We start from the raw sequence: 26,870 nt of genomic DNA, 5'->3' as shown, positions 1-26,870 counted from the left end.
AGTGCTGTCAAACACAAATGACTTTTCCAATTGAATACTCTAATCTATTTCTAGTCAGCAATCACTTAAAGGTCTAGTGTGTGAGATTTAAGGTGATATGTCAGAAATAAAATACAAGTATGATTTCTTTTGTGTATAATCTGAAAATAAGAATCGTCATACTTCTGTTACCTTAAAATGAGCTGTTTATATCTATAGAGGTAGTGGGTCCTTATTCATGGAGTCCACCATGTTACACTGCATTTTTCCACAGTAGCCCAGAACGGACAAACCAAAGTCTAGCTCTAGATGGGACCATTTGGACATTTGTTTCAGCTACCGTAGTGTACAGCCCCTCTGCAAAGAGCCAAACAGCATTAAAAAACACAGATTTTAAACTTGACACATTGCCAAATTCAGTTTGTTTAACCAATTTTAATCACAGGGTCAGTTTGGTTTGGAGAGGAAGAAACTGCAGATGATTCAGCCTCTGGAGAAAACCTTCTTTAACGATGAACACTGACGCAATCTTAACTGGGAGTTTGGCAACGCTTGGCATTTGGAGAATCTTAAACTGGCTGCAGATTAAATTGTATCACTAAATCGTACACACTGCTCCTTTAACTAAATCACCTCGACTCATTCATCCTCTTAATTTGAAAAACAAAAAACAATTTAAAACAGGTTTCCAGTTGAAATTCTCCTGAAGAGGCACAGCACACTGTCAAATATGATCAGTTGAGTTTACTTATAAAATCTAGGAAAACTAATGCCTTGTAAAACGTATTAGTCTAAGTTATGATTACTTCAAAGTCATTTAATATATGTCAATTTGTGAAGTTGTTGCAACCTTAAACTATTGCCTTGAAAAAATAAGTTAAAAAAACTATTTGTATTAAGTTATGATTGTTATTTACTTAAATGTATATACTTCATTTTGTGAAGTTGTTGCAATTTAAAAATTCCCTTGACAGAGGTGAGTAAATAGCACTATTAGTACTAAGTTATGTTCACTTTATATCTTATTTTTGAGTTTACTTTAAGTGTAGTTTTATACACTTAGACTCCACTACATTTCGGAGGGAAATATTGTAATTTTACTTCATTGCATTTATCTGACAGCTTTAGCTGCTTTAGAAATTAAGGTTTTTACATAAAAAACATGAGAAAATAAGTAATAATTAAATATGATAAAATAAAATATCAATGTATCAATTAGCAATTGACCAAGAGTTGTTGGAATTTAAAGCTATAAGCTTGCAAAAAGTAAGTAAAAATATTAAGTTACAATTACTTTATATCTCATTTTTGATTTTCCTTAAAATGTGTATATTTAATTTTGTGACATTGTTGCAACTTTAAACTATTGCATTAACAAAGGTAGGTAAGTAAAACTATTAGTTTTAAGAAATTGCAACTTAAAACTGGCATGTGAAATGAAAGTGTTCTTTTTATACTTTGTCTTTTATCTGACTCTCTTGCTGTAAATGTCTGCAAAGGTGAATGTCCTTTAACTGTCTCACTGCTAAGTATTTATTTGTCGCTTTCCTCTGAAGTACTCTATTCCTAAAAGTAGGGCTGCGTAAACCTGTCAAAGTCATTTATTGCAATATTCTTCTCTGAGTACCACCATATTTAGTCTGATTATTTCCTCAGATATTTTTTTAAGAAATATCTCGGAAAATCTCGAGGGAGGGGCTAATAATCAGGTGTTTCAGTATCTCCACCCCTCCACCCTCCACTCACTCCATCCACACCGCCCTGACGTCACTGCCAGGAGCTGTCCACGCAGCGGTGGTGCTGAAGCTGAACAAGATGGCTGTGTGTTGGGGAGCGGAGAGCTGAGAGAGAAAAAAAAGGGGGGGGAGAGTCTCAAATTTAGACAGACACGCCACAAAAAAGTCAGAGGATTGCGACGCTGGCGTTCACTCTCGAAGTGTGAAGATTTGTATTTTTCGGGCGTAACGAGCGCTGCCAGGCCCCGTCTCTGCCAGCGACGGCAGCCTTAAACATCTCCAGCCCAACGATTCATTCCCGGGCTGTACATTGCACAAATTAGCCCAATTACGGAAGCTGGTGAAGAAGCTGGACTCTGTATTAAAGGCGCATATAAGAAATGTCATTGCTGTGTGTTGGAGGTAAGAACGAACAATCCATGTCTTGGCACGACTTGCTGTGCATTTTCTCTATTTGCTGGTGTGAGCAGTTTAAAAAGTCTTATCGTTACTGCTTTTGGGGATTCACCTGTGAGGATAATAATCCATCCATCAATATTTTCGGAGAGCCATCTTGCACAGGGATGTTTTTTTTCCCCACGCAATTAATTTAATGCCGATTTCATTAATAAGGAGAATACTTCAAATCGCCGGTGAAGATTTTGCATTTTTTTCCTAATTTATTTTATTACCCGATGGTATTTAGCCTCAGATATTTTGCTACTACTGTCTCGGGTGACAGAATCAATTTACAAAACCTGCCATCGCTACAACCGGATCGATTTATGGAGCTGGTTTCTGCTCTCTGGCAGCCACTGTCAAACATAGTAAAACAAGATGCAACCCACTCTCAGTTTTCCCTTCCGTGTAACACAAGCGTGGGGTGTTTCTTCTGTTTGTTTGGTTGGTTTTTATAAACAAAATACAACACGTTTTGACTTTAAAAAAGATCGCACATTCCGTCTCAGTTTTCGTGCGTAATTACGCGGAACAATGGAAAAAAAAGGCGTGTGTAGTACTAGCCTACCGGGTTTCAATACAGTAGGGTGTTTCTTATAGACACGTAACTGGTTGCAGCTGTTTTATTTATGTGTATCCTATTGATTGAGCTCTATAATGACGATCACGACCTGAATAATTCAAGATCTCGCAATGGTGTCCAAGTTGGTTTTCTACTATATAAACACGCCCTGGTTCTTCACTATATTATGGCTGCTGCTCAGATCTCTTCTTTCAGTTATTAATGGTGTATTTGTTTGTTGTTGTATTTGTATATCTGCTCAAGTGAAAGGAGTAGAAAGTAGACCCAAAAGAGGGAATTTAAGTGTTTTTGCTTACATGTCATTCAGTTACTGTAATAAGGAAGCATAGACAGGCATGTGGTGTGGTTTAAAATGTAAAGTTATATTTGTTTTGATTGGTGAAGTTTGGGTTTTCTGAAATATTTTCACACCAGGAGCTCCAAATAGGAACAAAACATTATATATCTCAATTTATTAAGAATACAGTTTGTCTAATCTAATCTGAGTCTTTAGGTGTCAGATATGATTAAAATTGAATTGTGTTACTCTGCATGAGGAAACTTGATGGACAGATTGCTAATGTCTTTATCCCAGGTATCATATGTAACCTCGACCTCTGATTATCTCCAGATCCCACTTTGGAAACCAAAAGTTAAAGCCATTTAACACAAAGTCCATCATTAGTTCCCATCCTTGGAATAATGCTTAGTTTCATTCAAGGATTAAAAATGCCTCAGTTTTATAGAAATTGCTTGTTTTGTTTGGTTTTGTTGGTTTGTTTTAGAAGTTCTTGTGTTTTACGACACTCAGAACCTGACAGGCTGATGAAAAGATAGTCATTTGATGCCAAAAGATTGATCTATTACTCTTCAAGAAGTCTAAACAGATGTCTTAAATTCTTAATGAGTTTCCCGAGTTACCACAGTTAATAACTCTAATAACTCATAAACCTAAGGGTAGCACCGTGCACGTGAGAATTCTGGGCTAGTTTGAGCTAATTTCCTTCTTTGAGACATTTTAAAAATTGGTGGCTGATTCATTAGGGAGCAGTGAAGGAAAGATGGAAAAGTGTTTCATTGGAACATCTTCAGACTCATGGAGAGGTTGGAGCAGGCTTGTAGTGTGTATGAAGAGGCTGCTATGTCGGTGACACCGGTGCTGATTGCAGAGATCAGGATTGAGGCTCATCGATGGTCCCTTTATGTCTTGAGGCTTTGTTGGCATAGCAACCCCGATGGTATTTTACGTTTCTGCTGGCATTTTCTCATTAGTTTCTACACACTTTGTTTTAGGCTTGCAACTAGGTCTATATTGATTTTACACGTTTAGACTGGAGCTGGGAGAAGAATTACAGAAATGAAAGAGGATGACGAGCACGGTGGTTTGCCTTGAACTGCACGGTAGCACAAGTCGGGCTGATAAGCATTGCAGTAACAGTGATGTGGCATGTGTGTGTACTCCACATCTCGTGGTGTTAGATGTCGTCTTTGAAATGATCGCCTGTGCCACAGAAGCTGAATAAGCTTATTCAGATCTGCAACTTCCTGTCACCTCCTGTAGTGAGATGCCAATTCATTCACTAGAGCTTTATAACTCAGAGAGCCATTCTCATTAGTGTCACCTTCTCTCATTGAGCCATTTTTCAAACATCTACTGAACATAATTTACATATGTATGCAGATCATTAGGGAAGTTTTTTTTTTGCAAAAGTAGTCGGGAAGTCCAATGTTGGAAATGAGCACAATGCGGCAACAAACCGTCCTTGGCTAGTTCTGTGTCTTATTACCATTTCAAACACTGCTTTGCTGGAATAATGAGTGGATTACTGGGAGTCTGGAAATAGTTGGGAGCAAAGATCCATTGTGTTTTAATGGAAATATATACTGTAGATATTGTGTGTCAGTCATATTCTGCGGGTAATGATTCCATACATCAGGGATACTCATCTTGCTTTGCTTGGGGACCACTTTTGCTGGGGCCAGTCACAGCAGCTCCATGTTTCTGGGATTTTAGGACATTTCTAGGATTTTAGGAAATTAGAGGCTTAGCTAGGACCTCTGTCACGGGATATGGGGTATCCTCAGCTTGATTTTGTTATTGTAAACAAGCTCTATTTTGCTGCTGTTTTATGCTCTCTGCCACTTAACGTATACTAAAAGTACAAAAATAATTCCCAGTGTGAATGGTCCGTAAGTTGAGTTTCACTGCCATATACTGTTTATCTACTGTATATATTCTCTGAAAAGGCAGATTGCTGAAAGTCTTCTTTATGTTTTGCACCTACATATTCAAATTCTAACATTTCATGAGAGGTATACTCAGTCAACATTAGATACTTTTATTGAAGTCATATTCTAATCACTGTTATTGATATATTCTTCATGGTATACTGCAGGTGTGAGACTGAATTTTACCTGACAGGGGACACACAGAAAAGCTGCAATGACCTCTCAGTGTTGTTGTTTTTGCTTTAATGATGCTCTTGAGTCATTTCTCCTTTTTTTGTTGTTGTAATCTTTTATTTCTTTGCTATATTCCCATCTGTCGGTGTATTTTGTTGTTCTTGGTGTCAGTAGAATTGCTCTGAAGTGTGGGCACTTTGAAAGCGTTTGATTGGAAAACCTCAGGAAATAAAAAGGTTGTCTGCACTGGGGCATGAGTGAACGTATTTGTCCAATTTTTCCCAGCAAAGAAAGAGAAAATGAGATTCTGTAATTGCTGTGGCAAGGAGGGACTCCACATTTTTTGTTGAGGGCTTGCAAAAAATGAAAAAAATAAATGTAACAGTCTTTTTTAAATTCACCTACTCCCCTTCACTCATTCCCCTGTGCTATAACTGCAGCAATGGTGTTTTAGTCTTATGCCTGTGAGCTATAAGCACCCCCCTCTCTTACACACACACGCACACACACACACACACACACCCCTTTCTGGCACCCCCCACCCCTGTCACACTGAAGTGGTTATTTTTAGTGTTGGGGATGCAGCTCGCTCTGCCCGCATCCGACTGCACAGAGAGATTAATGGAGCACGAGAGAAAGAGATAGAAAGGGAGCACACGTGCATACTCGCCACATGGCAGGGGGAGCTTGTAGGAGCGAGTGATTGAGTGAGAGGGAGAGAGAGAGGACTGTGACTGTTTGTTGATGAGGAGAGAGAGGGAGATTGTTGGCAAGGGTGCAGCCAATGTGCATTTACTGTCAGTTTAAAGCAAATAAATCACTAATTTAGCTGTATGAAACCTGGATCAACATCTGTTTTCATGTGCTGCATTCAGGTGCCTTTCAAAAGCATTTACACCTTTGAATCCAGAGCAAATTGGTTTGATCTATTTCAGAAAAATTGGGGGAAACACAGTTGCTAAAGCTTGCTAAAAATAAATAAATAAATAAATAATTTGTGAAATGTGATGAGGAAATCACCTTAAACTTAGCTGTAAAAAAGAGAGAATCATTAGGAAATTATCACAAAAAAATATCAAGAAAACTACATTTATAATTATTTAAAATTAGGTTACAGAAAAAAAAATATTATTTTTATTTTATCTTTTTTTCATCATTTACTTTCTTTTTTTCCTTTTCTATTTTGTGCTAATTTCAGGTAATTTTGGGGGATTTCTGCTCAATTGCTGTTAAGGTACACATTGCCTTTTTCCATGCTTTTGTTAGAAATCAAGTCAATTTGCTCAGGTTTTAAAGAGTTAAATGCCTCTTTGTCAAATGTATATTTAAAGTTTTGTGGAGAAGAGTCCTCCTCACGACTCGGGCACCACTGCCTTGTCAGCAGCTAAAATATCAGGATGTGGATTTTACTTTGAAGTTGGCTACGATTGGAAAAGCACGCTCCACCGCACCACTTACTCCCCCACCTGCCTCATGAATCAGACTGATATTTAAGTGATAAGCGTGATCCCTGGGGTTTGCTGGGGTGACGCTATTTTTAGAAGCCAGTTTGTCCACAATGATTATCATGCATGCTCTGCTGTCACTGACTAAGAAAATGACTCAGAATGTGTTTCTTTGTGAGCATCACTTTTGCAATCTTGATTGAATAAAAGGGAGTGTTTTATTTATTCAGTTCCTTCTATTTTAGAGAGCAGGTCATACATTATAAAGTCATTCTTCTTGCAGCCAAGCGCACATGCTCAGAGGTCCAATTAGATTGATTTTAAATGATACTTATTCACTGTATTTCTTTCCTGAAATGTAATATCAATGAAAAGAGGCAATCAGCAGGGATAAAAAAAACTTAAAAAAAACAGAGCTCTGAATATTAATACCTCACTGTTGAACATGGGGATGCTAGGCATCAGCAGGGTACCAGATTGAATGAATAATAAATAGGCTGTTGACGTCAGTGTGGTTTTAAAAGTCAGTCTGGTAACTCCAGAGGACCCTGCTTGGAGAGGCTGGCAGTGGCACTTCAGCTTCTATTGTGTAAAGCAAAAAGTACTCCGCGTCCTATTGGTAAAGCAAAAAAGTGCCCTCCCCCAGCTTTTACCCCCCCCCCCCCCCCTCCAACACAAACACACACACACACACACACACACCATCGTCACATCGTCAGCCATGCAGGAATACATACAAATGCATCATTAAGGGAGGTATGTGGCCACTCTCCTTCCTGACACCAGCTTTTACTCTCACCTGCACAAACTGTTCCTCTGGACCTGTGACTCAGAGATCCTGGCATCTCCTGCTGAACGGACGCAGACTTTCATGTGGAGATCCTGGCATTCGGGCCAAAGAAGATATAGGAGTCCCGGGATGAGAAGAGCCACCTCCTCTCTCTAGAATGCCAGTCTCCTGTCAATCACCAGCCGACCGTACTTTCATGCACATGTGTTGCAGGCAGTGGCACATCACACTGCCTCTGAGGATGCATTAAATGTTTTTGCAGCATCAAAATGTAAAATCCGTGAAAAATGTCATGTAAGCATGCTTGGAAATGGGATACTTGTTTGCTAGTTTGGCTAATTTCTTGTTTGTTTCTTGATTTGTTCACAGTGAAGAAAGCCAAGCTTGATGGACCCCAAGGTGAGATGTGACACTCACACTTCATTGTTATTATTTTTAAATTGTTTTTGGTGGATTTACATTTCTTATTTAATGTTTGCTTATTGACTTTGTATGCTAATTTGTTAAATTTTCTTGATTAGATGGCTTTAGTATTTGTTACTGATTCTTATTGAGGTGAGATTCCTTAGAAGCCCTAAAGGGTTTCTCAATCTCACCTGCACAACCTTGTCTGTTTTTGTTGTTGTATTTCTGTTTTCTGTTCTGTTTTGTGCAAATAAATCTTAAATCTTACACATCCAGCATATCCTAATACAACAGTTAGTATGATATCCTACAAAGTAAGTTCAACCGACTCGATCTACGTGGATCTTTTCCGAGGTTCTGATTTAGAGTCCCGACTTGAATGGCCTTTTCATTGCGCTTTTCCGAGTTGAAAGTCGTTTTTTCCCCCGTGTTCCAAGTACAATGGATGATGGCATGAGTTCATGATTTGTGGCATGTTTGCTTTTTTTCCCAAAATGGTGCGGAACATGGACGCTTATTTTTCTGTGGATGATCTGTTAATATATTGTAATTCTAATTGTACAGAGTTGTTCTTTTATAATTTTTATAATATGTCTGAGGAAAAAATATTGATATCCCCAAACCCTTATCTTTTTCCTCTGCCTTGGCACTACCTGCATTGGCTGCTAACTTTTTAAACCGTTAGCCTCGGTGGCCTCTAGACGCTGACAGATGACTTAACCAATTGAACACCAAGCACGTCGAGTACGTGATTTCCTATGTCGTAACTACAAGCTCACAAGTTCCATTTGAAAGCAGCATTAGTCTCAGGGGAAGTCCTGTGTTTTCGTGATCCCAGTCTGCCTCCTAAGTGGACCACTTGGAGCTGCTTCTTTCTTTACTCCCTTCAGCGCATTGGTCATGTTACCACAGCCTGCCAAAAATACGTGGGATATGCACAAATTATTGGCTCATCATAACATGAAATATGTGCAAATATTGGTTCCTTATTTTTCGTAGAAAAACGTACTACTGACTCAGTTTGTTTATCATAAACACACAGCAGCATGACTGATCATGTGTATTTTGCTTTTTACAGAGAAATTTAACACATACGTGACCCTGAAGGTGCAGAATGTTAAGAGCACAACCATCGCTGTGCGCGGCAGTCAGCCATGCTGGGAGCAGGACTTCATGTTGTGAGTGCTTCTCGCCCTCTCTCACTTCTTCTGCCACCTTTTATCTCACCATATCTTCCCTCTTTTAGTCTTCTTCTTTCAATCTGCCTGTGCTCTGTTGCTTGTCTTTGCTGCACAATTTCAACTCACAATTTCTTACTACATTCCCTACTCTTCACACCTACTCATCGTCCTCCTCACTCACTTTCCCCCTCACTGCCCTTAAATAGTACCTGTAATGAGCCTTCTCTCCTCACCTCGCCTTGGACTCACAAAGTCATGGTTGTGGTTGTATCGGTAGAGGGGTTTTTACAGACAGTCCCCAGGTTTGCAGAGCATTTCATATGTCCCACTGAAGTTAGGAAGGTGGCAGAGAAAGTAAACAGGCAATATTAAAGATTTTGTGACCAAGAAATGAGCCATTAGAGTAAGATAGAAAGAAGTGAGCTTACCAGACCTCTGTAACATGCTCCTCATCTTAGTGTGAGGCTAACAACTTAGCTGCTACTAGTATAACACATCTGAATGTGGGACTGAACTATCTGCGACTGAGTTGCATTGTGGGCAAATTTTGACAAGGAAGAAGAATGCATTAAAACAAAAAGAGCACCTTTAAGCCCCACACAGTCAAAAAGCAGATGCTCATATAGGTCATTAGCGTCACAGCCCGTATCCACGTGACCCAACTCTCCAAATAACCCCTATTACAGAAACATTAAATAATACTATCCCAAAACATTAACAAAACATATGTCACAAAACAAAAATATAAGCCATTGCAAATCGTATTAATCTTACAAGAATTCACTTCTGCAAAATTTGGTTCCCACACAACATTTAAGTTACTTCTGCATATGAATTTTGGGTGCGTATTTTTGAACTTGTTGCTGTTCCTGCAAAAGTGTTATAAAATGAGAGAGAAGAGCAAAAATGCATGTGTTTTGGAGGTAGTGAGCATATGACTGGATGAGTTGAGTGAGAATTTGTAAATGGATTTTTTGATATGATTTTGCTGTTGTTAAATGCGGACCCCTATCACTTAAATTCGTCAAGCATTTTTGCAGTTTTTCGATTCTTTGCTTACAGTGGAGGCATGCTGCAAAAACAAAATTTACATTTTTAAATCCCCCATAACACTGTGTATAATTAATATACAAATTATCATTTTGTGGGTGACGTGCTCCTTTAAGCTCTTGACTAACTTTTCCCCTGGCTGTGCTGGCACAGTAGCTTCTAAGTTTAAACACATTTAAGAGTAAAATATCTTTAAGTGCACTTTCATGCAACTAATCAAAATACCTAAACTTAAAGGAATTTTACGAGTGCAGTATGTTTGCTATGACAGTTTGACATAGTTCTATAAATAGTTCACATAAATAGAGATATGGCCTTAGGAGCTCCAATTCAGCTCACAGATGTGCAACACAGGGCAGCAGGGTCAGCTGTGACATTTCTACTTCCTAAAAGGAGTTATTTTTGCCCCCTTCCTCTTGCTTTCTCTGCGTCTCTCTCCCTTTTGAAGAGTGAGGGGGATGACATAACCTGCTCCAGCAAAGTTCACACACCCAGTGCAGAGGGGTTTCTCTAGGCGTCTTTACAGCTCATGATTCTAGAAAGTTGACTGAATACATTGCTGCTGTTTCAACGTTGAATCAACTGTAGCAATATCTTAAATTAAACAACAGCACAGTCCTTTTTATTTTCTCGATCTCCTGCTTCTTTCCTCTTCACGTTTCCCTTTTTTGTAAAGCAACACACCCACTCAGCCATTTGCCAGATTACCAGCTCAGCTCCTACAGAAACATAAAGATGCATTTTCATATCAAAGCTGTACTTATTTTGAGGTTTTCACTTGCGACAGCTAGTGGGCTCGGGAAGAGTCACTGTTTGACAATGAGTGATGTTTAATGAGCTGATAACCTGCCAGTCAGATTTGTAATCACTTTACAAATCCTAGTGCAGAGCTTTATGTGCGGTATTTGAGTTTTGCCTGATGGAAAAACCTGAGTTCACTGCTGTTTGTCACACAGAAATATAGATAGTGTCCGCTGTTGTCCTATCTGTGCTCTCTCCTCTATCCTGCCAGCAGCTTAGTTGACAATCACCTACTCTTTCCATCTTTGTGCCGAATGACTCATTTCCCTCAGCAGATTGAATCACAGAATATATCCATCGCCGGATTAAAGTGCAGGTCTTAATGGCGTAGAGCGTATTCTGTCGAAAGCCCTCTGTGCAGTGAGGTGTCCGTGCACTACCCCGTCTCCGCTCTGCTTTTTTATCAGTCTGTATTATTTTACTCTCCTTCCTCTGCTTTTTCCTAACTCATTTATCTTCTTCTTAATCCGCCTCTGCCTCTCTCTGCCGAGCAGTGAAATAAACCGCCTGGATCTGGGCCTGACAGTGGAGGTGTGGAATAAAGGGCTGATCTGGGACACCATGGTGGGCACCTTATGGATACCCCTGCGCAACATACGGCAGTCTAATGAGGTACACACTCTCTCTTTGGCTGCCAGCATTGGGTTTTATTAGCTATAATTACTGTACATATACACCAATAAAATCAAAATTTGGGTTATCAAAACACATAACATTTAATATTACTTTAATTATGACTTTCGAGAGAGCTTTGTTTTTTAAAAATATACTTAAATGTGTTTTCTGTTTAAACATAGAGTATTTTAAATTGATTGTTTTGTAAGTGTATGCCACCTTTACATTCCTCAAATTTAAGTCACATTAGTTATTTGATAGAGAGGAACTGTGGATCCTAATACAGTAACAACTGTGGATACACTGTATCCATACAGACTCTTCACAGTATGTTTAATTCTGTTTTGTATGTTTGAAGTGGGCAACAGCTGCTCTGTGCAGATCCATAACTGATAGGAGTTCATTGAAGAGAAATATGAAAACAGAAGGGGTATAAGTTAAACAGCAAATGATACATCGTGTTAATCGTGAAGATTATAAACAAGCCCCTGTGGGAAAGTAATCTTTCAGCTGGTTTAGAGCTGCATTGGAGGTGTGTATATTGTTTTTAGAGAAGTTAGCATTTGTTGCCAGTAAGTTAATGCTGCCCCAGATTTGCTTATTGCTTTTTCCAATGGCATACTGCTATAGCAGGCAGGTTTCCATTAACCCTTAAACTACGCAAATTAAATTATGAAAACAGCCATATTTCACAAAACTGCAATGGAAACACCTTTTTCACTTTTCTAAGTCAGATGATGCTGTGGCTTTACACTTGCTGGAATGAACTGGCTCCCTCAGGCATGAAAAAGCAAAAAACAAAATCGCTGCCTGTGCATCGTGAAAGAGTTGCAGTATGTTTAGGTTTAAAGACCAAAAAGTCCTTAGTCAAGTTTAGGGAAAGATTATTAAAATACCTATGTATGGGATTTAAGTGACGTAAACCTATAAAGTTTGTGTTGCTGTGTTAAGTCCGTAAAGTTATGTAACTACTGTACATGGACTTTTTGTTTCATGTGAACTTGTCTGTCCACGATAATTGTGTAGTGATAATCTGATATCATACCAGCCCTGAATCCAATATGGAGTACTGATAACTGAAGACATATTTCTGTGCCTCTCTCCATCGCTCTTCTCCAGGACGGTCCAGGCCAGTGGCTGACTCTTGACGCCAATGCCATCATGGGCGAGAACGAGATCTGTGGAACCAAAGACCCGACCTTTCACAGGCTGCTGCTCGACACCCGCTTTGAACTGCCACTAGGTTTGGCCTTTCATTGTAGCTGTTTCATCCAGTGTTGTGCTTTATTTTGCAGTTTGTTTCATTTTTATTTTCTGTATGTTAGATATATGGATGTGTTTTAATAAATTGAAAAAAAAATAAAATAAATTAAAAAAACAGGAAGATAAGATTTCTGTTAATGAGTACTGTTAATACATACAACTACTTACTCAACAACTATCACTTTATCACTATGCTGTCATACTACTGCTAGTCCTCATACTTACTACATTTACTATATAAAACGTTGCTGCTACTACTAGTGGGCTACAGCTGCCACCACTATGTGTACTTACAGTACCTCTTGTGCTATTACTTTAAATTACTTCTAAATCTATAGCCATCTTACACTGTTGCCATTACATTTAAATTATCACTTTAATGACTTTATTGTAGTGCTGATAGAGGAAATTACAATGAGGCATATGTTTATTAGACATGGGACAACATAAGATTATATCACAGATCATAAGAAAAGCACTCATAATATGTTCATCATTGTGAATTTCCGTGAATAATGTAACCCATAGCAACCAAAGAAACTGCTGGGCAACCAACAATAAAACAATAAAAGAGACTGCAAAAAACAGCTCTATATGCACCAGCTTCAAACAATGCTAAAGATCTTAATCAGTCGGTGGCATATTTCATGTTGAAAATTATGATGCCATTTCAGTTTTAAGACTGTTTAATTATTTTTCACTTAAGAGGATTTTTCACTGTGTTTTCTATCTGTTAAGAAATAAAAAAAGCTTGTTCCTTAGCTAAATGTAAAATAATGTGATTCCAGTTTTACTGCCAATTTAAAAGTTTTAAGCATATTTCATCATTATAGTATTGTGAATCACAATTACTTTGACCAGGAAAATCGTGACATTAAATGTATATTGTCTCATATTTATAATGTCCAACAGTTGATGTGCTGGGTAGACAAATATTTTGAGTGTTTCTGTTGTTCACTGCAGACATTCCTGAGGAAGAGGCCAGATACTGGGCCAAGAAACTTGAACAACTCAATGCCATGAGAGATCAAGATGTAAGAACTTTATTCTTCTCCCCATCACTCTCTCTGCACCATCTGTCATCTATATTTTCTTGCCTGTTTATTGTCTGCTTCTTATAGTATTTCCTTCCCTAATCCCTTTCCTCCTCTGTGTTTCCTTTCCGCCTCTTTCTTCATTTTCCATACTCTCTGAAATTACACTCTATGGCTGCCAATTACGGCAGAATTGACAGCTTTTACTAGCGATGTTCCTCAGAGGAAGTGCTGGATCATATTTTCTAAGATGTCTGTCGTTTTTCTCTCTCAGTATGCCTATCAAGAAGAACAGGAGCGACCACTCCACGCACCAACCACACAGTGCTGTGAGTGTCACAAGCCACTTCTGCATCCACCTCCTCCTGTTCTGTCCCCCCGCTGTGTCCTTTCTATGCCTCCTCTTTTCCCTCTACTCTCCCCCTCTGCCCCACCGTACCGACAACAGGAGGAGACGGGAAATGGAAATGAGGCTTATAAATGAAGCAAAGGAGGGAGGGAGGCTAATGTGACGAATCATTCATGCACGGCTGCCCAAGTAGAATGACTTATAGGTGCTAGATGTCCAGTGAATGTGAAGGAACATACAATGGGTTGTCAGACACATACCACACTGATTGTCTGTCTGTCTGTCTCGGTGATGATGACACAGGGTGTACAGCAGGACAGAGGGGATGGTATTTGCACGATGCTTGTTTGTGCAGAGATGATAACAGCATGTGTGCATTTTCTGTTCTTAGTTACTTGGCAGTGCCGAGGCCAGCAGCATCTGAACAGAAGCTGATTTTAATCTAAGCTTCTCTGAAGACCTTGTGCTTTTCTGTGCTCGCACACATGTTCATACACACTCACTCATAAACCCTCTGCATACATATTCACATCTTAAATAATAATTTCTCAGGGCCACACGTCTCTGCATGTTTGTTTATCTGGCTTTGTGGACTGCTGATGTGTTTATTTTGTGGCCCCAAACCTAATTTGGTTTTTCCAACCCTTTATCTTCTTGCAGGTAATTGGAGTCTGTGGGGAGATCAGCAAAGTAAGTTTCTTTCATGTGCTTCTGCTAATGACTAATGAGTAATTCTGTATTTATTGTCCATGTCTCACTTAATGCAATGATCACCTTGTGTAGTTTTCCTCAGAGACCATTAGCTGCCATGAAAATATACTTTTTCTCTGCACATCCTCTCAGAACTTCCTTTGAGCTCGTATCCACATTCTCCTGATGGATTTAAGTCGAGCTGGCAGAATCAAATTCAGCAAAGTTATATATAATCTCTGTGGTGTTTGGCGGAGAGTCACATTCATTTTTCTTTATCTTTATATTATATGCTGCCAAATTTCAACCAGGTCTGCATGTATGTTTGCATGGACCCTAATATTCCACCAGTAATCTCAATAGTAGCCCATTAAAAATATAAATGCCTATTAAAACCATCTAAATGGAAAGCCCTGGCCCCAATTTATCCTGATCATAACGAAGTTTCAAATGGGTTGAGTGGGAGGGTTTAAAGCTTTGGTAATCTGTTTAATAGGAACTGCACAAGTATGCCACATATGGAATTAACACTGGATGAATATGTAGCTGGTGTGTGGGGCAACACAAAACATGCTGAAACAGCTGTTTCTACACAACTCCCTCTGATGATTTTGAGAAGCATTCATAAAGAAGCCTAATGTAGCCGGTAGCAGTAGTCTGCCTAAGAGATGTTTAGGGAACACTGGTAATTGTAACACCTACCAGGAGTCTGAATATGAGGTGTTTAGGGTTTGTGTTAATAGTTCAGTTAGAATCTCTGATCAGCGATGAAAGGAAACTAAAAATGAGTTTAAATGGAATTGTATTACTACAACATCCATTATTATGGAGAAGACAGAAAACACTATAATAATAATAATGATAATAATAATAATAATAATAATAATAATAATAATAATAATAATAATAATAATAATAATAATAATAACTTTATTTATATAAGTAACTATAAGATCACATAAAAGCAGGTCTGTAAAAGCGAGTTTTAAGAAGTGATTTAAAAGATGTCACTGATTCTGCCAGCCGTATCTCCTCAGGCAGATCGTTCCAAAGCTGAGGGGCCCTAATGGCAAAGGCATGGTCTCCTTTAGATTTAAGCCTCAGGTCAGCAGGTTTGCAGAATGGATTTGATTTTGCATATGGATCTTATGTGAATGTAACAGGACTGGACAACTTTTGTGATGTGTTGTTCAAACGTAAGACCAGTCAAAGATTACTCCTAAATTTCTTGCTGAGGCTGTGATGTTTGAGGACAGTGGACCAGGGGAACTTTGAATGTGATTGATTTGCAGTGTTGGGTAGTTGAACAGCACAATTTCTGATTTTGACTCATTAAGCTGTAAAAAAAAAAAAACTTTGGGCCATCCAACATTTAATGTCTGTGAGACAGTTAAAACCAGCAGCTAGGCTATATCTGTGTGTCGTCTGCATAGCAATGGAAAGAAAGGTTATGGCGTTGAATGATATGAGTAGGATTCAGATAGAAAATAAAAGTGGACCTAAAATAGAACCTTGCGTTACACCACAGGTAATATGAGAGGTGGAGGATGTGTTAACACACATGGTGACTGCAAAGGTTCTGTCTAAAAGATAGGAATAAAACCAACTAAGTGCAGTGCCCTTGACACCAACCCAGGTCTTGCACGTTATGTGCATTAAAAACCTTGAATTGAATTAGTCAAAAAAGAATCCTATTAAGTATGTAAAAACAATACAGACAGAGAATTGGATTGAAAGTTCCAAAAATAACAGGAAAACTCATCTCTGGTGTAATATTGACAGAAAATAATCTGCTCAAAATTAATCTAAATGACTATGCATTGAATGTAATATGAAATATGCATAAAATATGACACTTCAGGGGGGTTCAGGGGTTGCCATTTTCCTCAGTTATAGAAAAAGGGATCCCCTCAGGAAAAAGGTTGGAACGACTGGGTTAAAAACATGAAAAATATCTTATTTATTTAGTATAGAAACAAAATTGGACTTCTTCTTGTCTCTCATCACTTTGTCCCATCCCCCGCTGTGTTTGTGTGAACAGATGAGGATCCAGACAGTGCTGTGGACGACAGGGACAGCGACTATCGCAGCGAGACCAGTAACAGCATCCCGCCTCCCTACTATACCACCTCCCAGCCCAATGCTTCCATGCACCAATATCCCATGAGGCACCAGCAATACAGACACTCATACAGCGACGACATCCATGAGCTGGACTACGACCACAGAGCCATGAGGTAACAAACACCCTAAAGCCACTGCATTGCCACCACTGACACTGAGTTGTGTCCTTTTTTATGAGATTACCATGGTGGGTTGTCAGAATGTGTCAGCAACAGAAAGAAAGGCTTTGTTTTGAGACAGAAAAACACTAAAAAGAACAAAACTGTTTAATGTTGAAGTTGTTATCACACTCCCCCATCTTTAGCAAATATTCCTATTTGGAGTCTAGCATTAAGCTCCGAGAAAGCTCAGCCCCTGCAGCCTTGTTTTGTTTCACTGCATTGTACATGGTAACATGCTGTCCCACTGTGCTCTCCTCCTCTAGAGAATAACCTGGCCTCAGTGTATACAAGCACGCTGGGGCGCACAGTTCTTGTATACAGGTCATGTATGAAGTGGGCCTTTGTGGTTATCTTTTCTGTGTGCATGTGTGAATGTGTGTGTGTGTGTGTGTGTGTGTGTGTGTGTGTGTGTGTGTGTGTGTGCCTGCATCGTGTGCATGTTGCGTGTGTGAGCATCAGAAACCCCATGTGATCTCTTCTGCATCGACTTGTGCAGAAAATAAATGAATTTCTGGACACTTTTTTTTTTCAAAGGCGGCAGTTGATTGAATGTCATGTATTGCTCAGAAAAGCTGAAACAGAAATGACATCTACATTTTGTTAGATTTAGATCTTAAAGTGTTCAACCTCAGTGAGAGGTATTTGTGCAGAAACGTAAAGGATAAGTTCACAATTTCATAAGTGTGTCTTTAAACAAAAGTCAGATGTTTATATGAACATTTGAAGCAGATTTTGCTTGCTGTGGTCATTTCTCCTGTTCATAAAGGCCATTAATGCAAGGTACACACAACATGAGAATCAGGCGGATTTTGCCTGATGACCATCCTGCTGCTGCGCAGATTTTAAATAGCAAATATTAAACATCTTCAACAGTTACGATCCAATATCTTGTTGTGAGGGGGAAACCCAGGGATCGCTTGCAATCACAGATCTTGGAGATTTCCTCCTGCCGCTGTCAGCCATGTTTGTTTATTCTAAAGCATTGCTGCCCAAAGTGGTGCCCTGGGGCCAAAATTGGCCCGCCATGAGGTTTAGCTTTCTCTGCCAGATGTTTCTGTTTATGCTGTTTAATTTTATAAGATAAACATGTTCTTTAAATACATAGGATCCCTAATTATGATTTTTTTCATAAAATAAGCACAACTGACACTTTGCATAGAAAGTCAGCTTGCTGTGAGTGTGGTAAGAAAAAAAATGGAGAAGCAGAGGAAGTGGCACACAGAAAAAAGGCATTTCAATTAAGGAAAACTTGGGATCTTAGTTCCATTTTTCATCTTAGAAAGACAATAGGATAAGTGTTTTCTTCTGGCCCATGGCTCACCATAAATTTTCAAGTTTTTTTTTTTTTTTAAAGACTATTTTTTGGCATTTTAGCCTTTATTAGAAAGGACAGATCAGTAGCTTGAAAGGTGGAGAGAGGGGGAGTGACATGCAGCAAAGGGCCACTTGTGGGAGTTGAACCTGAGGCCACTGTGTCAAGGACACTGCCTTCACTTATGGGGCACCTGCTTTATTCACTCAGCCACCATCCCTTATGCTCCTGTTTTGACCCTCCAGATGAAAAAGATTTGGCTCCGTTGTTATGAAATCACATTAGATCCCAAGAGATTTAGAAGAGATCTGTGAGAGTTTTAGTTTTTAGAGTCACAAATCTGAATTCTGAGTGTGTGTGTGTAATGAGCACTTTTTGGCCAAATTGTTGCTCTCCATACATTAAAAGACCAAAACTGTTTCATTTGTCATTACAATCTATTACTTTGGTGTCTTTCAAATTTTCAACATTGGTTGAGTTTTGAAAAAAACTTTTAGTGTGGGCAGTCTTGAGAGATCCTGCATGTCACGCTTTTAGTACAAAATTCCCTTTTTGTGTCAGAAGGACAAAAGGAGCGCACTTTAAACTGCAACTGAAAAACTTTTTCAGGTGCACGACTCAAAAAGCAATGTACGAAAAAACTGACCGTCAGCACACATTAATGACCTCTTTAAACGCTTTTAATTCTGTGCCTGTGACAGCAACACCACAAATGCATTTCAACCATCAGTCTTCATCAGTGTCGTCAAAAAAAAAAATCAGCATTGAAAAGACAACAAACAGAAGATATACTGACTTGATTTGAATAACTCATGCTGCTGAAGTCTTACATTAACTTCAGATGAACTTTGAAATTAATTTTTGCATAGAACTGTGGGGTTTTTTCCCCTCCATCACTTACATTGTGAACAAATTTAAAAGGGATATTTTAATGGCCAATACGTACAGAAGGATTGATTACAGCAAGCAAAACCTGCCTCAGTGTTCAAATAACACCTGACTTTGAAAACTGTGGAGCTATCCTGTGAGCGGGCAGTGCAGAGGCTCAGTTTGGTTAGAGCTTTCTTTGGAAGATTTGCGCTGAGCTCTACTGACGCTCCTCTCCCACCTCTCCCCTCCTCCCCACCTCCCTCCCCACTCCTCTTACCAGACGCTATGATAGTTTAGACTCGGCCACCAACGGGCGCAGCGATATCGACTCAGGCTCAGGATCGAGCCGGCGCACCAGCCGTCAGTATTCTCTAGACAGTAGGCATTCACTGTCCGATAGGTGGGTCTCTGTACCTCCTCTCCAACTCCTCCTCCTCTTCCTTCTCCTGCTCCGGCCTGTGACTCCGTCTCGCTGTGACGTCAGTGGTGGACTTGTCCCGTCCTCCTCGCTCGCTGTGCTTGCATGCATGTGCTCTTATCCTATCTCTGTATATGTATATGCTATATAGAAAACTTCTGGTCCTGCATCTATATTTACTGTGTTCCTGGTGAAGAATCACAAATGATGTGTCATGCTCATCTTCACCATTGTTGAACTCTTATAAGTTCTGCGCAGTTTTGTGTTTATGTGTGTTGGTGGGTGATTGACAAGGTGTGTGTATTTGAGTGTTGCTTCGAGACAGCGAGGTTAATTGTTGGTTGGAGTTTATGTAAGAGCCTGTGTGTGTGTGTGTGTGTGTGTGTGTGTGTGTGTGTGTGCGCGCGCGCGCGCGCGCGCGAGTGGCAGCCTGTTATTACAGCCTCATCCTGTGACTTTAAGAAGAGCCCTGTCTTAGTCTGCGTGTCCCGTACTTGTTATTTATACACATTTAATTCCCACTTGTAAGACAGCAGAAGGCCAAATAATCGGGCCCTAACAGAGAGGTCGAGACAAATAACGTTCATTTTCATCTTTCATTTTCATTTTTATTCATCCTTTGCTAAGAAAGAAGGGCGACATGTATTTAGACCCAAACATTATGCAGGCGTTTGTCACTGTCCACATCGATCTTTTTGTTGGCTGAGAGATTGTGAGAAAGGTTATGAAAAGAAAAGAACAAGGGTGTCGTGATTGAGAGTTTGTGTGTCCATTCATCCATATTTGTGTATTCCCTCTGGCTCCCTCTGCTCCTGCATTATTGAACCAACCTGACTGTAATCAATGGAGATGAAACGATAGAGAGAGTGTGTGTGTGTGTGTGTGTGTGTGTGTGTGTGTGTAAGAAAATTGTTTGTGCATGTGACTCAAATCTCTTGCTGACTCATGGTCTGTCTGAGTGTCTAATAGCCTCATTCATCATCGTGAATACATACTATTCACTTATTTATCTGCAAAAAGAGTTTTGTTCTGCCAGGCTAATAAATTACCCTCAACCTCTGCAGGTTCACTGAATATGTCTGTTTGTATTTTTAGATTAATGAAAAATGTGCTTATGTTTTTGCTAATTGTGTGCTTTTGTATGGTGCGTCTTTATGTATAACTTGTGTGTGAACTAGTATGCATAATAACCTTGCCCATAACTAAAAAAAGATGATTCCCCTTGCAGTTACATATATGCATCAATAGTCTAAACCCGCTTGCTCTGAGTTTTCTTATTGGCTGGTTTTAAGTCATCTGTTCCTTCCTGGCCCCAACACAAGTTCCTTAAGTGTCACTGTGACAGCCAAACTCCTCATTATGCAAGTGTGGGAGCTCCCTAGTTTACCTTTCAACCTGTGTGTTTATGTAACAGGTGTCTATTTCTCCCCCTCCCCTCAGTCCCACAGACAGTCGTTACGCCTCGTCAGGCGAGTTGAGTCGAGGCAGCTCTCAGCTCAGCGAGGAGTTTGTCGCTGAGGACGGCGAGAGCCTGCGAGGTTCGGAATTCTATGATGAAAACGACTCCTACCACTCCTGCCACTCCTCCGTCAGCTACGGTAAAGAGGACTCCCCAGGCTGGGATGGCGAGGACCCCCAAGGCGTCTACAGCGACGAGGGGGGCTACCTCAAAGATGGAGGGGAAGAGGGGGCGCTGTACGCCGAAGAGGAGGGCGACATGTACGGGGAGGATGGAGAGTACAACTATGAGGATGAGGAGGAGATGCCTTTCGAGGAAGATGAAGATATGTATCCGCTTGATGGCACACTCAGTGAAGACCAGGAGCCGCCCTACACCCCCACGCCCACAAGCACTGCCCCCACCCTGATGCCGCCATCTGATGGTCTGTCCTCCACCAGGCCACCTCTGGAGAAACAGCCGTCGCTGCATCAGCAGCGGCCGGCCAATGATCAGCTCCAGCCCCCGAGCACAGCTCCTGGTCTGCCACCAGTCACACAGGACGACACATTGTCCCCATTCAGTGCAGAATCCACAAAGCCTCCATTTGCTCCCACCCAGCCAGCTCTGTCAACCATCACGACCACGACCACCACCACCACCACCCCCACAACCACATCGCAGGTTCCAGCTCCAGATACAAAGCCCCTGGAGCCTGAACCTGAACCGATGGCGCCGCTGGAAGAACCTCAACCCCCTGAGCAGCCTCCGGCGGCAGAGAGCGTCCCTCCAGCTCCTGCAGAGAAAACAGAGGAGCCACCTGTTCCAAGGTGAGCACATTTCATACACTGTCAGCTTCACAGAGGAAAAAGAGAAACAAGCTTTCACACACTGTCAACACAAAACACTCCGTTACAAAGCCATTCATCTGGCATTTCATCAAGTAAAAATAAGCACATAAGTTTATTTTATTTATAAAGTATACCATAGTTCCCATTGTCATGAAATTCCAGGAAAGGTTATAAATAAGGATGTCCAAATCTGATCTCAAACATCAGATTTGGGTCCAATCAATGCAAGACTTTGGACATGACTGATCTATCTAATAGAGCCATTATTAGCAAGTCTATAACATTTTTCCTTCTACAATCGTTCTTTTAGTTTCCCAAAGAGGGAAATCATGGAACCTGGTCCTGCCAGAGCCAAAGCCAACTGGCTTCGACTTTTCAGCCGAGTACGACTACAGCTGCAAGAGGTACAGCCTGCGTGTGTGTTTCCTAGTGGGTTCATAAGAGTGGGTTATATGTCTTCTGTTGTTTTTGTTATTTTGGTAATTTCATATGTTTTCTATTTGAGCTCACTGACTTGTTGCATTAGTCCCTGCATGTCTGACTGTTACTGTGTTTTTTCCCAGTTTTTGGTTATTGCTGTGTATTATCTTGTCTTGTGTTTAACTGTTTATGTTCACCCCTTGTACTGTTTTGCCATTTTATTATTTTCTTTTCAGTTTTTTGCCATCCTCGTAGCGATTTGCATGTAGTCCGTTGTGGTTACCCATGGCTGGAGTTGACGCTCAGGTGGGTGTGGCTAGAAGTTAATTCATCAATCTTAAATTATGTTTTATGCATCCTTTGTGGATCTTAGATATTTATGGAAAGCTAAGCATAGGAAGCTCCTGTAAGTCTGCTAAGTGTCTTTTTCAAAGCTTGGCTTTCATACAAATCACGACTATTTCTGTTCGTCAGTGTGACGTGAGTATCAATGCCGCGTGTCATTCTTTGAACAGGCAGGCAGACAAAGAACATGTCTTTCGATAATAGAGCAGATAGAATTAGAAGAGTGATTACACGGATGGCCATCTGGCTGTAATCTACTTTTACTATGATTCTCAAACACAGAGAAGCTACTGCTGATGTCAATAATCACTGCACTCACTCAGAAACACACAACTCAGCTTTACTGCTCTCCTCATCTCTCCCTTTTTCTTTCTATCTCCCTCGTGTCCCACTGTTGTATTATTCATTTGTGAGTTCTGGGAACACTTGCGCTCATTGTGGCTACAGCTACCAACATGTGAAACTCAACATGAAATAGTGCTTTTTGCCGAGGAACACCACATAGTATCTCTTGATTTTGTTCTCAGTATATAAAAGCACTATGTACACTACTATAGTCTGCTATGCTTCCTTTTTGTTCCAGCCACAGCTCTAATGGCACCCTGCTTGCCTCTCTTCTTCATTTCATCTCTCTCTTTCTCCCTCAGCCCGAGGAGAAAGTGTTGGCATCGCCTCTCTGCTTTTATCAGCAGGGTAAGTAACCATGACCGTGTTACTACTACAGTCATTGAAAAGCTAGAATTTACCAACCAAAAGGCAAGCCCACTGCCTTAATCAGGGTTTCTGCAGATCCCTTAAAAGCCTTAAAAGACATTGAATCATCAATCTAAAAAAAATAAGGCTTTAATTTACATTAAAATGTCTTAAATCAGTTTTTCAAAAGTCTTAAAAATGCTTAGACACTGGAGGTGGGATTTTTACAAATCTTCTTTTTTGTTGACATTGTGATGCAAAAGCTCAAAATAATGTGAAACTTAAAAAAAAAAAAAAAAAAATACCGATTGCCTTTTGCATAATATCACCAAAGTTGCCATGTTTTATTTTTTATAATATATATTTGAAAAATAAAATAAATTTCCCGCTAACCTTAAATCATTCAATTCAAAACTTTATTAAAGACTCAAAGAGAGGTCCGTAGGTAGGACATACAAATAAAAAAAAAATAAAATAAACCATATATATCCGTATATTATATGTATTATTCATCCTGGTACTTTTTTGAGTCACGTGACACCCCTGACCAAGATGGCCGCCTACAACGAACGTTGCGTCAAATCTCCCACTTTCCCTCTTGGCAGTTGGAGTAAACACTTTTTGTTTGCTTCATATCAGATGTTAGTCGAGGCTTTAACGCGCTCCGACCATTGATGTATTACAGTGAAGTCGGTTCCGACACCGAATTCGACCACAAAACTGGAAAAAGTCCGCATCAAACTGCAAAACGAGACTCGCGAAAAACACCGCTAACAGTGCTAGCATGGCTAGCGGCAACAAGCTAGCTAACGCCGAGGACACTCCGGTTAGCGGGGACTCCCGTGGCAATGAACGTCCCGACAGACCTGCAGGCCTCTGGAGAAAGCTATGCGTGAAATGTCCCAGGTTAGCAATACGATACGGGATCTACAAGCGGATGTTTCAGCGGCGAAAACCTAGCAGGGCGAAATGGAGACGGATGTTGTTAACATCTGCGACAAGCTCGAAAAAGCGGATGCGCGAATTATGGATTGGGAGGTGGAGAAAGCACGGCCTGATAAAAGATGTTAAAAAGAGAGCCCGGCAGTGTGAGGAGCTCCACAGATCGGTGCAGGACATTGCAAACAGAGACAGGCTTCTCGATGTCCGCCTGGTTAATGTGAAAGACGAATACGTTTGGATAATACGGGCTTAGTATTTCTTCCGCAGGTATGTCTTATAGCCCAAGTCCATTATTAATGGTTATTGATGGCCATATGATTGCCTACTTGTTTGTTTGTTTTTTCATTCTTTTTTTTTTATAATTCTTTGTGCCGATTAGCATAAACAACTGAAGCTCGGACTTTTATGATGAACACTGGGAATTATGCAGTCTCATGAACTGAGTTAATGGGCGCAAAAACGGACGAATTAAAGGGACCACACTTCCCCTCTGTTTCCCCGCCCATTTTTGACTTACAGATGGCAAAATAAAAACAAACAATAAAGTGGAAACAGAAGAAAAACTCAAGTCTCAGTAGTAATATGTCCTAAATACTGCAGAGCAGTAACATAAACGGACAGTAGTGATAAGGGAGTGTCTATAATGGGCACAGTGGGGTTATGGGGAGAGAGCAGAGTGGTGTCCGTCTCAGAGTTAACGTGTTACTGTTTGCCTTTTTATTTGTGTTTTTTTCTGAAAAGTTTGGTTAAGTTTTAGTTTGGTGTTCTGGAAAGACTTGAGTTCCAAAACATCATATAAGTATTGTGTTTCGTATTGGCAGCACAGGATTTTATTTATTTATTTATTTTTTCTTGGAGGAGCCCTGTGTCTTCATAGAAAGCAGACTTTTGAAAAAAGTCTACTAAAGAGTAAGAATGGCTATAAGTATGAGAATAATTACTTGGTAATTGAATGGTTTGTTAAACCCTGTTAAGAGAAAGAAGTTTTTATGTTACCTTAAATCTCAAAATGCAGATGTAGCATTTCCCACGGAAGTGCATTTGATAAATAAGGAAGCTGTCAAACTTAATAGGAAACTGGGTAGGGCATGTGTTTTCAGCTGTTTTACTAGTCAGGAATGTGGAGTTTCTGTTTTAATCTACAAGAAGCTTAATTTCATATCTTTGAACCAGCATAAGGATGACAAAGGGAGACTCATGTGTGGAAGCTAAAATCAATGGAAGCAAGGTACATCTGTGCAATATATATGTGCCAAATATAGAAGATCCAAATTTCTTTCACAAAACAAATAAACTTTTAGGTGATATTAGTGATGGACAAGTAGTATTAGGGCTAGATTTTAATCAGTTCCAAGATGGCATATTAGACAGATCAACCTAGGACGGACAGGCAATACACCAGACAGTGGAGGATCTGGGCCTGGTGGATATGTAGAGGCTGAATAACCCCAAAGAAAGAGTTTATTATTTTCTCCCATAAACATAAATCTTATTCTAGAATCAATTATTTTCTAGTCTCTAAAGCTGTGATCAACCTCTGCATCAACTGAAAAAATTGGGGTGATTGCATTGACTGACCATACGACTGTCATGCTTGACATATTAGTGGGGGAGGAGTCAGTTAAGAGTAGCAGATGGAGATGTAATACCTCTTTATTCCAAGACCCAGCCTTTAAAGAGATGCTAGATGATGATATCAGGTCCTTCTTCCAGATAAACATTGGGTCTGAAAAAATCAGCACGGATTTTCTCATTTTTTGAGCTGTCTAGATGCACAAAGCAGAGGAATCCTCTTTAGTTAGCGATAAGATATTTAAATCTTTTGAAGAACTGAGTTCACAGTTCAACCCGAACAATAATTCAGATTTCTGGAGATATTTACAAAGAAGGAGTAGTTTGGGGAATGTAGTTAACCAGTTGCCTGGGGAGGATAATATGCTACAGCAATACTTTAAATTACCTAAAAATAATCATTCAGCCTCCACCTTTTATAAGATAACTGCTAATGCAATATATGAAAACTGCGAGAACCTCAGACTTATCTGTTAGAGGGCTTTAAATCTAAGCATTGATAAGGACTCTTGGGCAGGCTGGTTTACAAGAGAAGCGGGGGGAAAATGTATACACTATAAGATACTTCATCAATATTATTTTACACCTTTTTGTCTTCATTTTTGTCTTTTATAAAAGGACTGAACATGTTATAGAAGCCACATACTATACTGAACTTATGTGCTTTTTGCAGATACATTTTATGTCATTGTTACATTATGTGCATTTCTTTCTCAGTGAATTACGACTGTAACATACAATGAAGGGAGTGGGCTTTTGTTTCTTTTACTTTGGCTGCCTCAGAGGGACTTTGTTTTCCCTCTTTTCTATTTGTGTCAACGTTGTTGCAATGGAAAAACTTCAATAAAAAAACTTAAATTAAAAAAGAATATATTGGCTTCTGTAAAACTGGTCTTAAATTTCATTCAAAGTGGCATAAAGAAGTCTTAAGAAGTCCTAGATCCCACCTCCCAAGGGCCCAAGGGACCTTAATAATGTCTATG

At 39.9% G+C, this 26,870-nt stretch overlaps 1 protein-coding gene across 1 annotated transcript in view; it reads left to right on the top strand.

The window, feature by feature from the left end:
- The first annotated feature begins 1,794 nt into the window (after positions 1 to 1,794).
- Positions 1,795 to 26,870, top strand: part of unc13a (unc-13 homolog A (C. elegans)) — a 61,688-nt gene continuing 36,612 nt past the window's right edge. The window contains exons 1-13 of the mRNA XM_042483638.1: positions 1,795 to 2,117; positions 7,723 to 7,752; positions 8,837 to 8,936; positions 11,285 to 11,402; positions 12,525 to 12,648; positions 13,632 to 13,702; positions 13,977 to 14,031; positions 14,712 to 14,741; positions 16,783 to 16,978; positions 19,489 to 19,608; positions 21,067 to 21,894; positions 22,226 to 22,332; positions 23,328 to 23,373. Coding sequence (XP_042339572.1) covers positions 2,096 to 2,117; positions 7,723 to 7,752; positions 8,837 to 8,936; positions 11,285 to 11,402; positions 12,525 to 12,648; positions 13,632 to 13,702; positions 13,977 to 14,031; positions 14,712 to 14,741; positions 16,783 to 16,978; positions 19,489 to 19,608; positions 21,067 to 21,894; positions 22,226 to 22,332; positions 23,328 to 23,373 — 1,847 coding nt within the window. The 5' untranslated portion in view covers positions 1,795 to 2,095. The remainder of the gene's footprint in view (positions 2,118 to 7,722; positions 7,753 to 8,836; positions 8,937 to 11,284; positions 11,403 to 12,524; positions 12,649 to 13,631; positions 13,703 to 13,976; positions 14,032 to 14,711; positions 14,742 to 16,782; positions 16,979 to 19,488; positions 19,609 to 21,066; positions 21,895 to 22,225; positions 22,333 to 23,327; positions 23,374 to 26,870) is intronic.

Source organism: Plectropomus leopardus, chromosome 3 (genome assembly GCF_008729295.1).
Source record: "Plectropomus leopardus isolate mb chromosome 3, YSFRI_Pleo_2.0, whole genome shotgun sequence".
NCBI lineage: Eukaryota > Metazoa > Chordata > Actinopteri > Perciformes > Serranidae > Plectropomus > Plectropomus leopardus.
The sequence above is the reverse complement of the archived record's forward strand: the minus strand, read 5'-3'. Positions and strand labels throughout refer to the sequence as shown.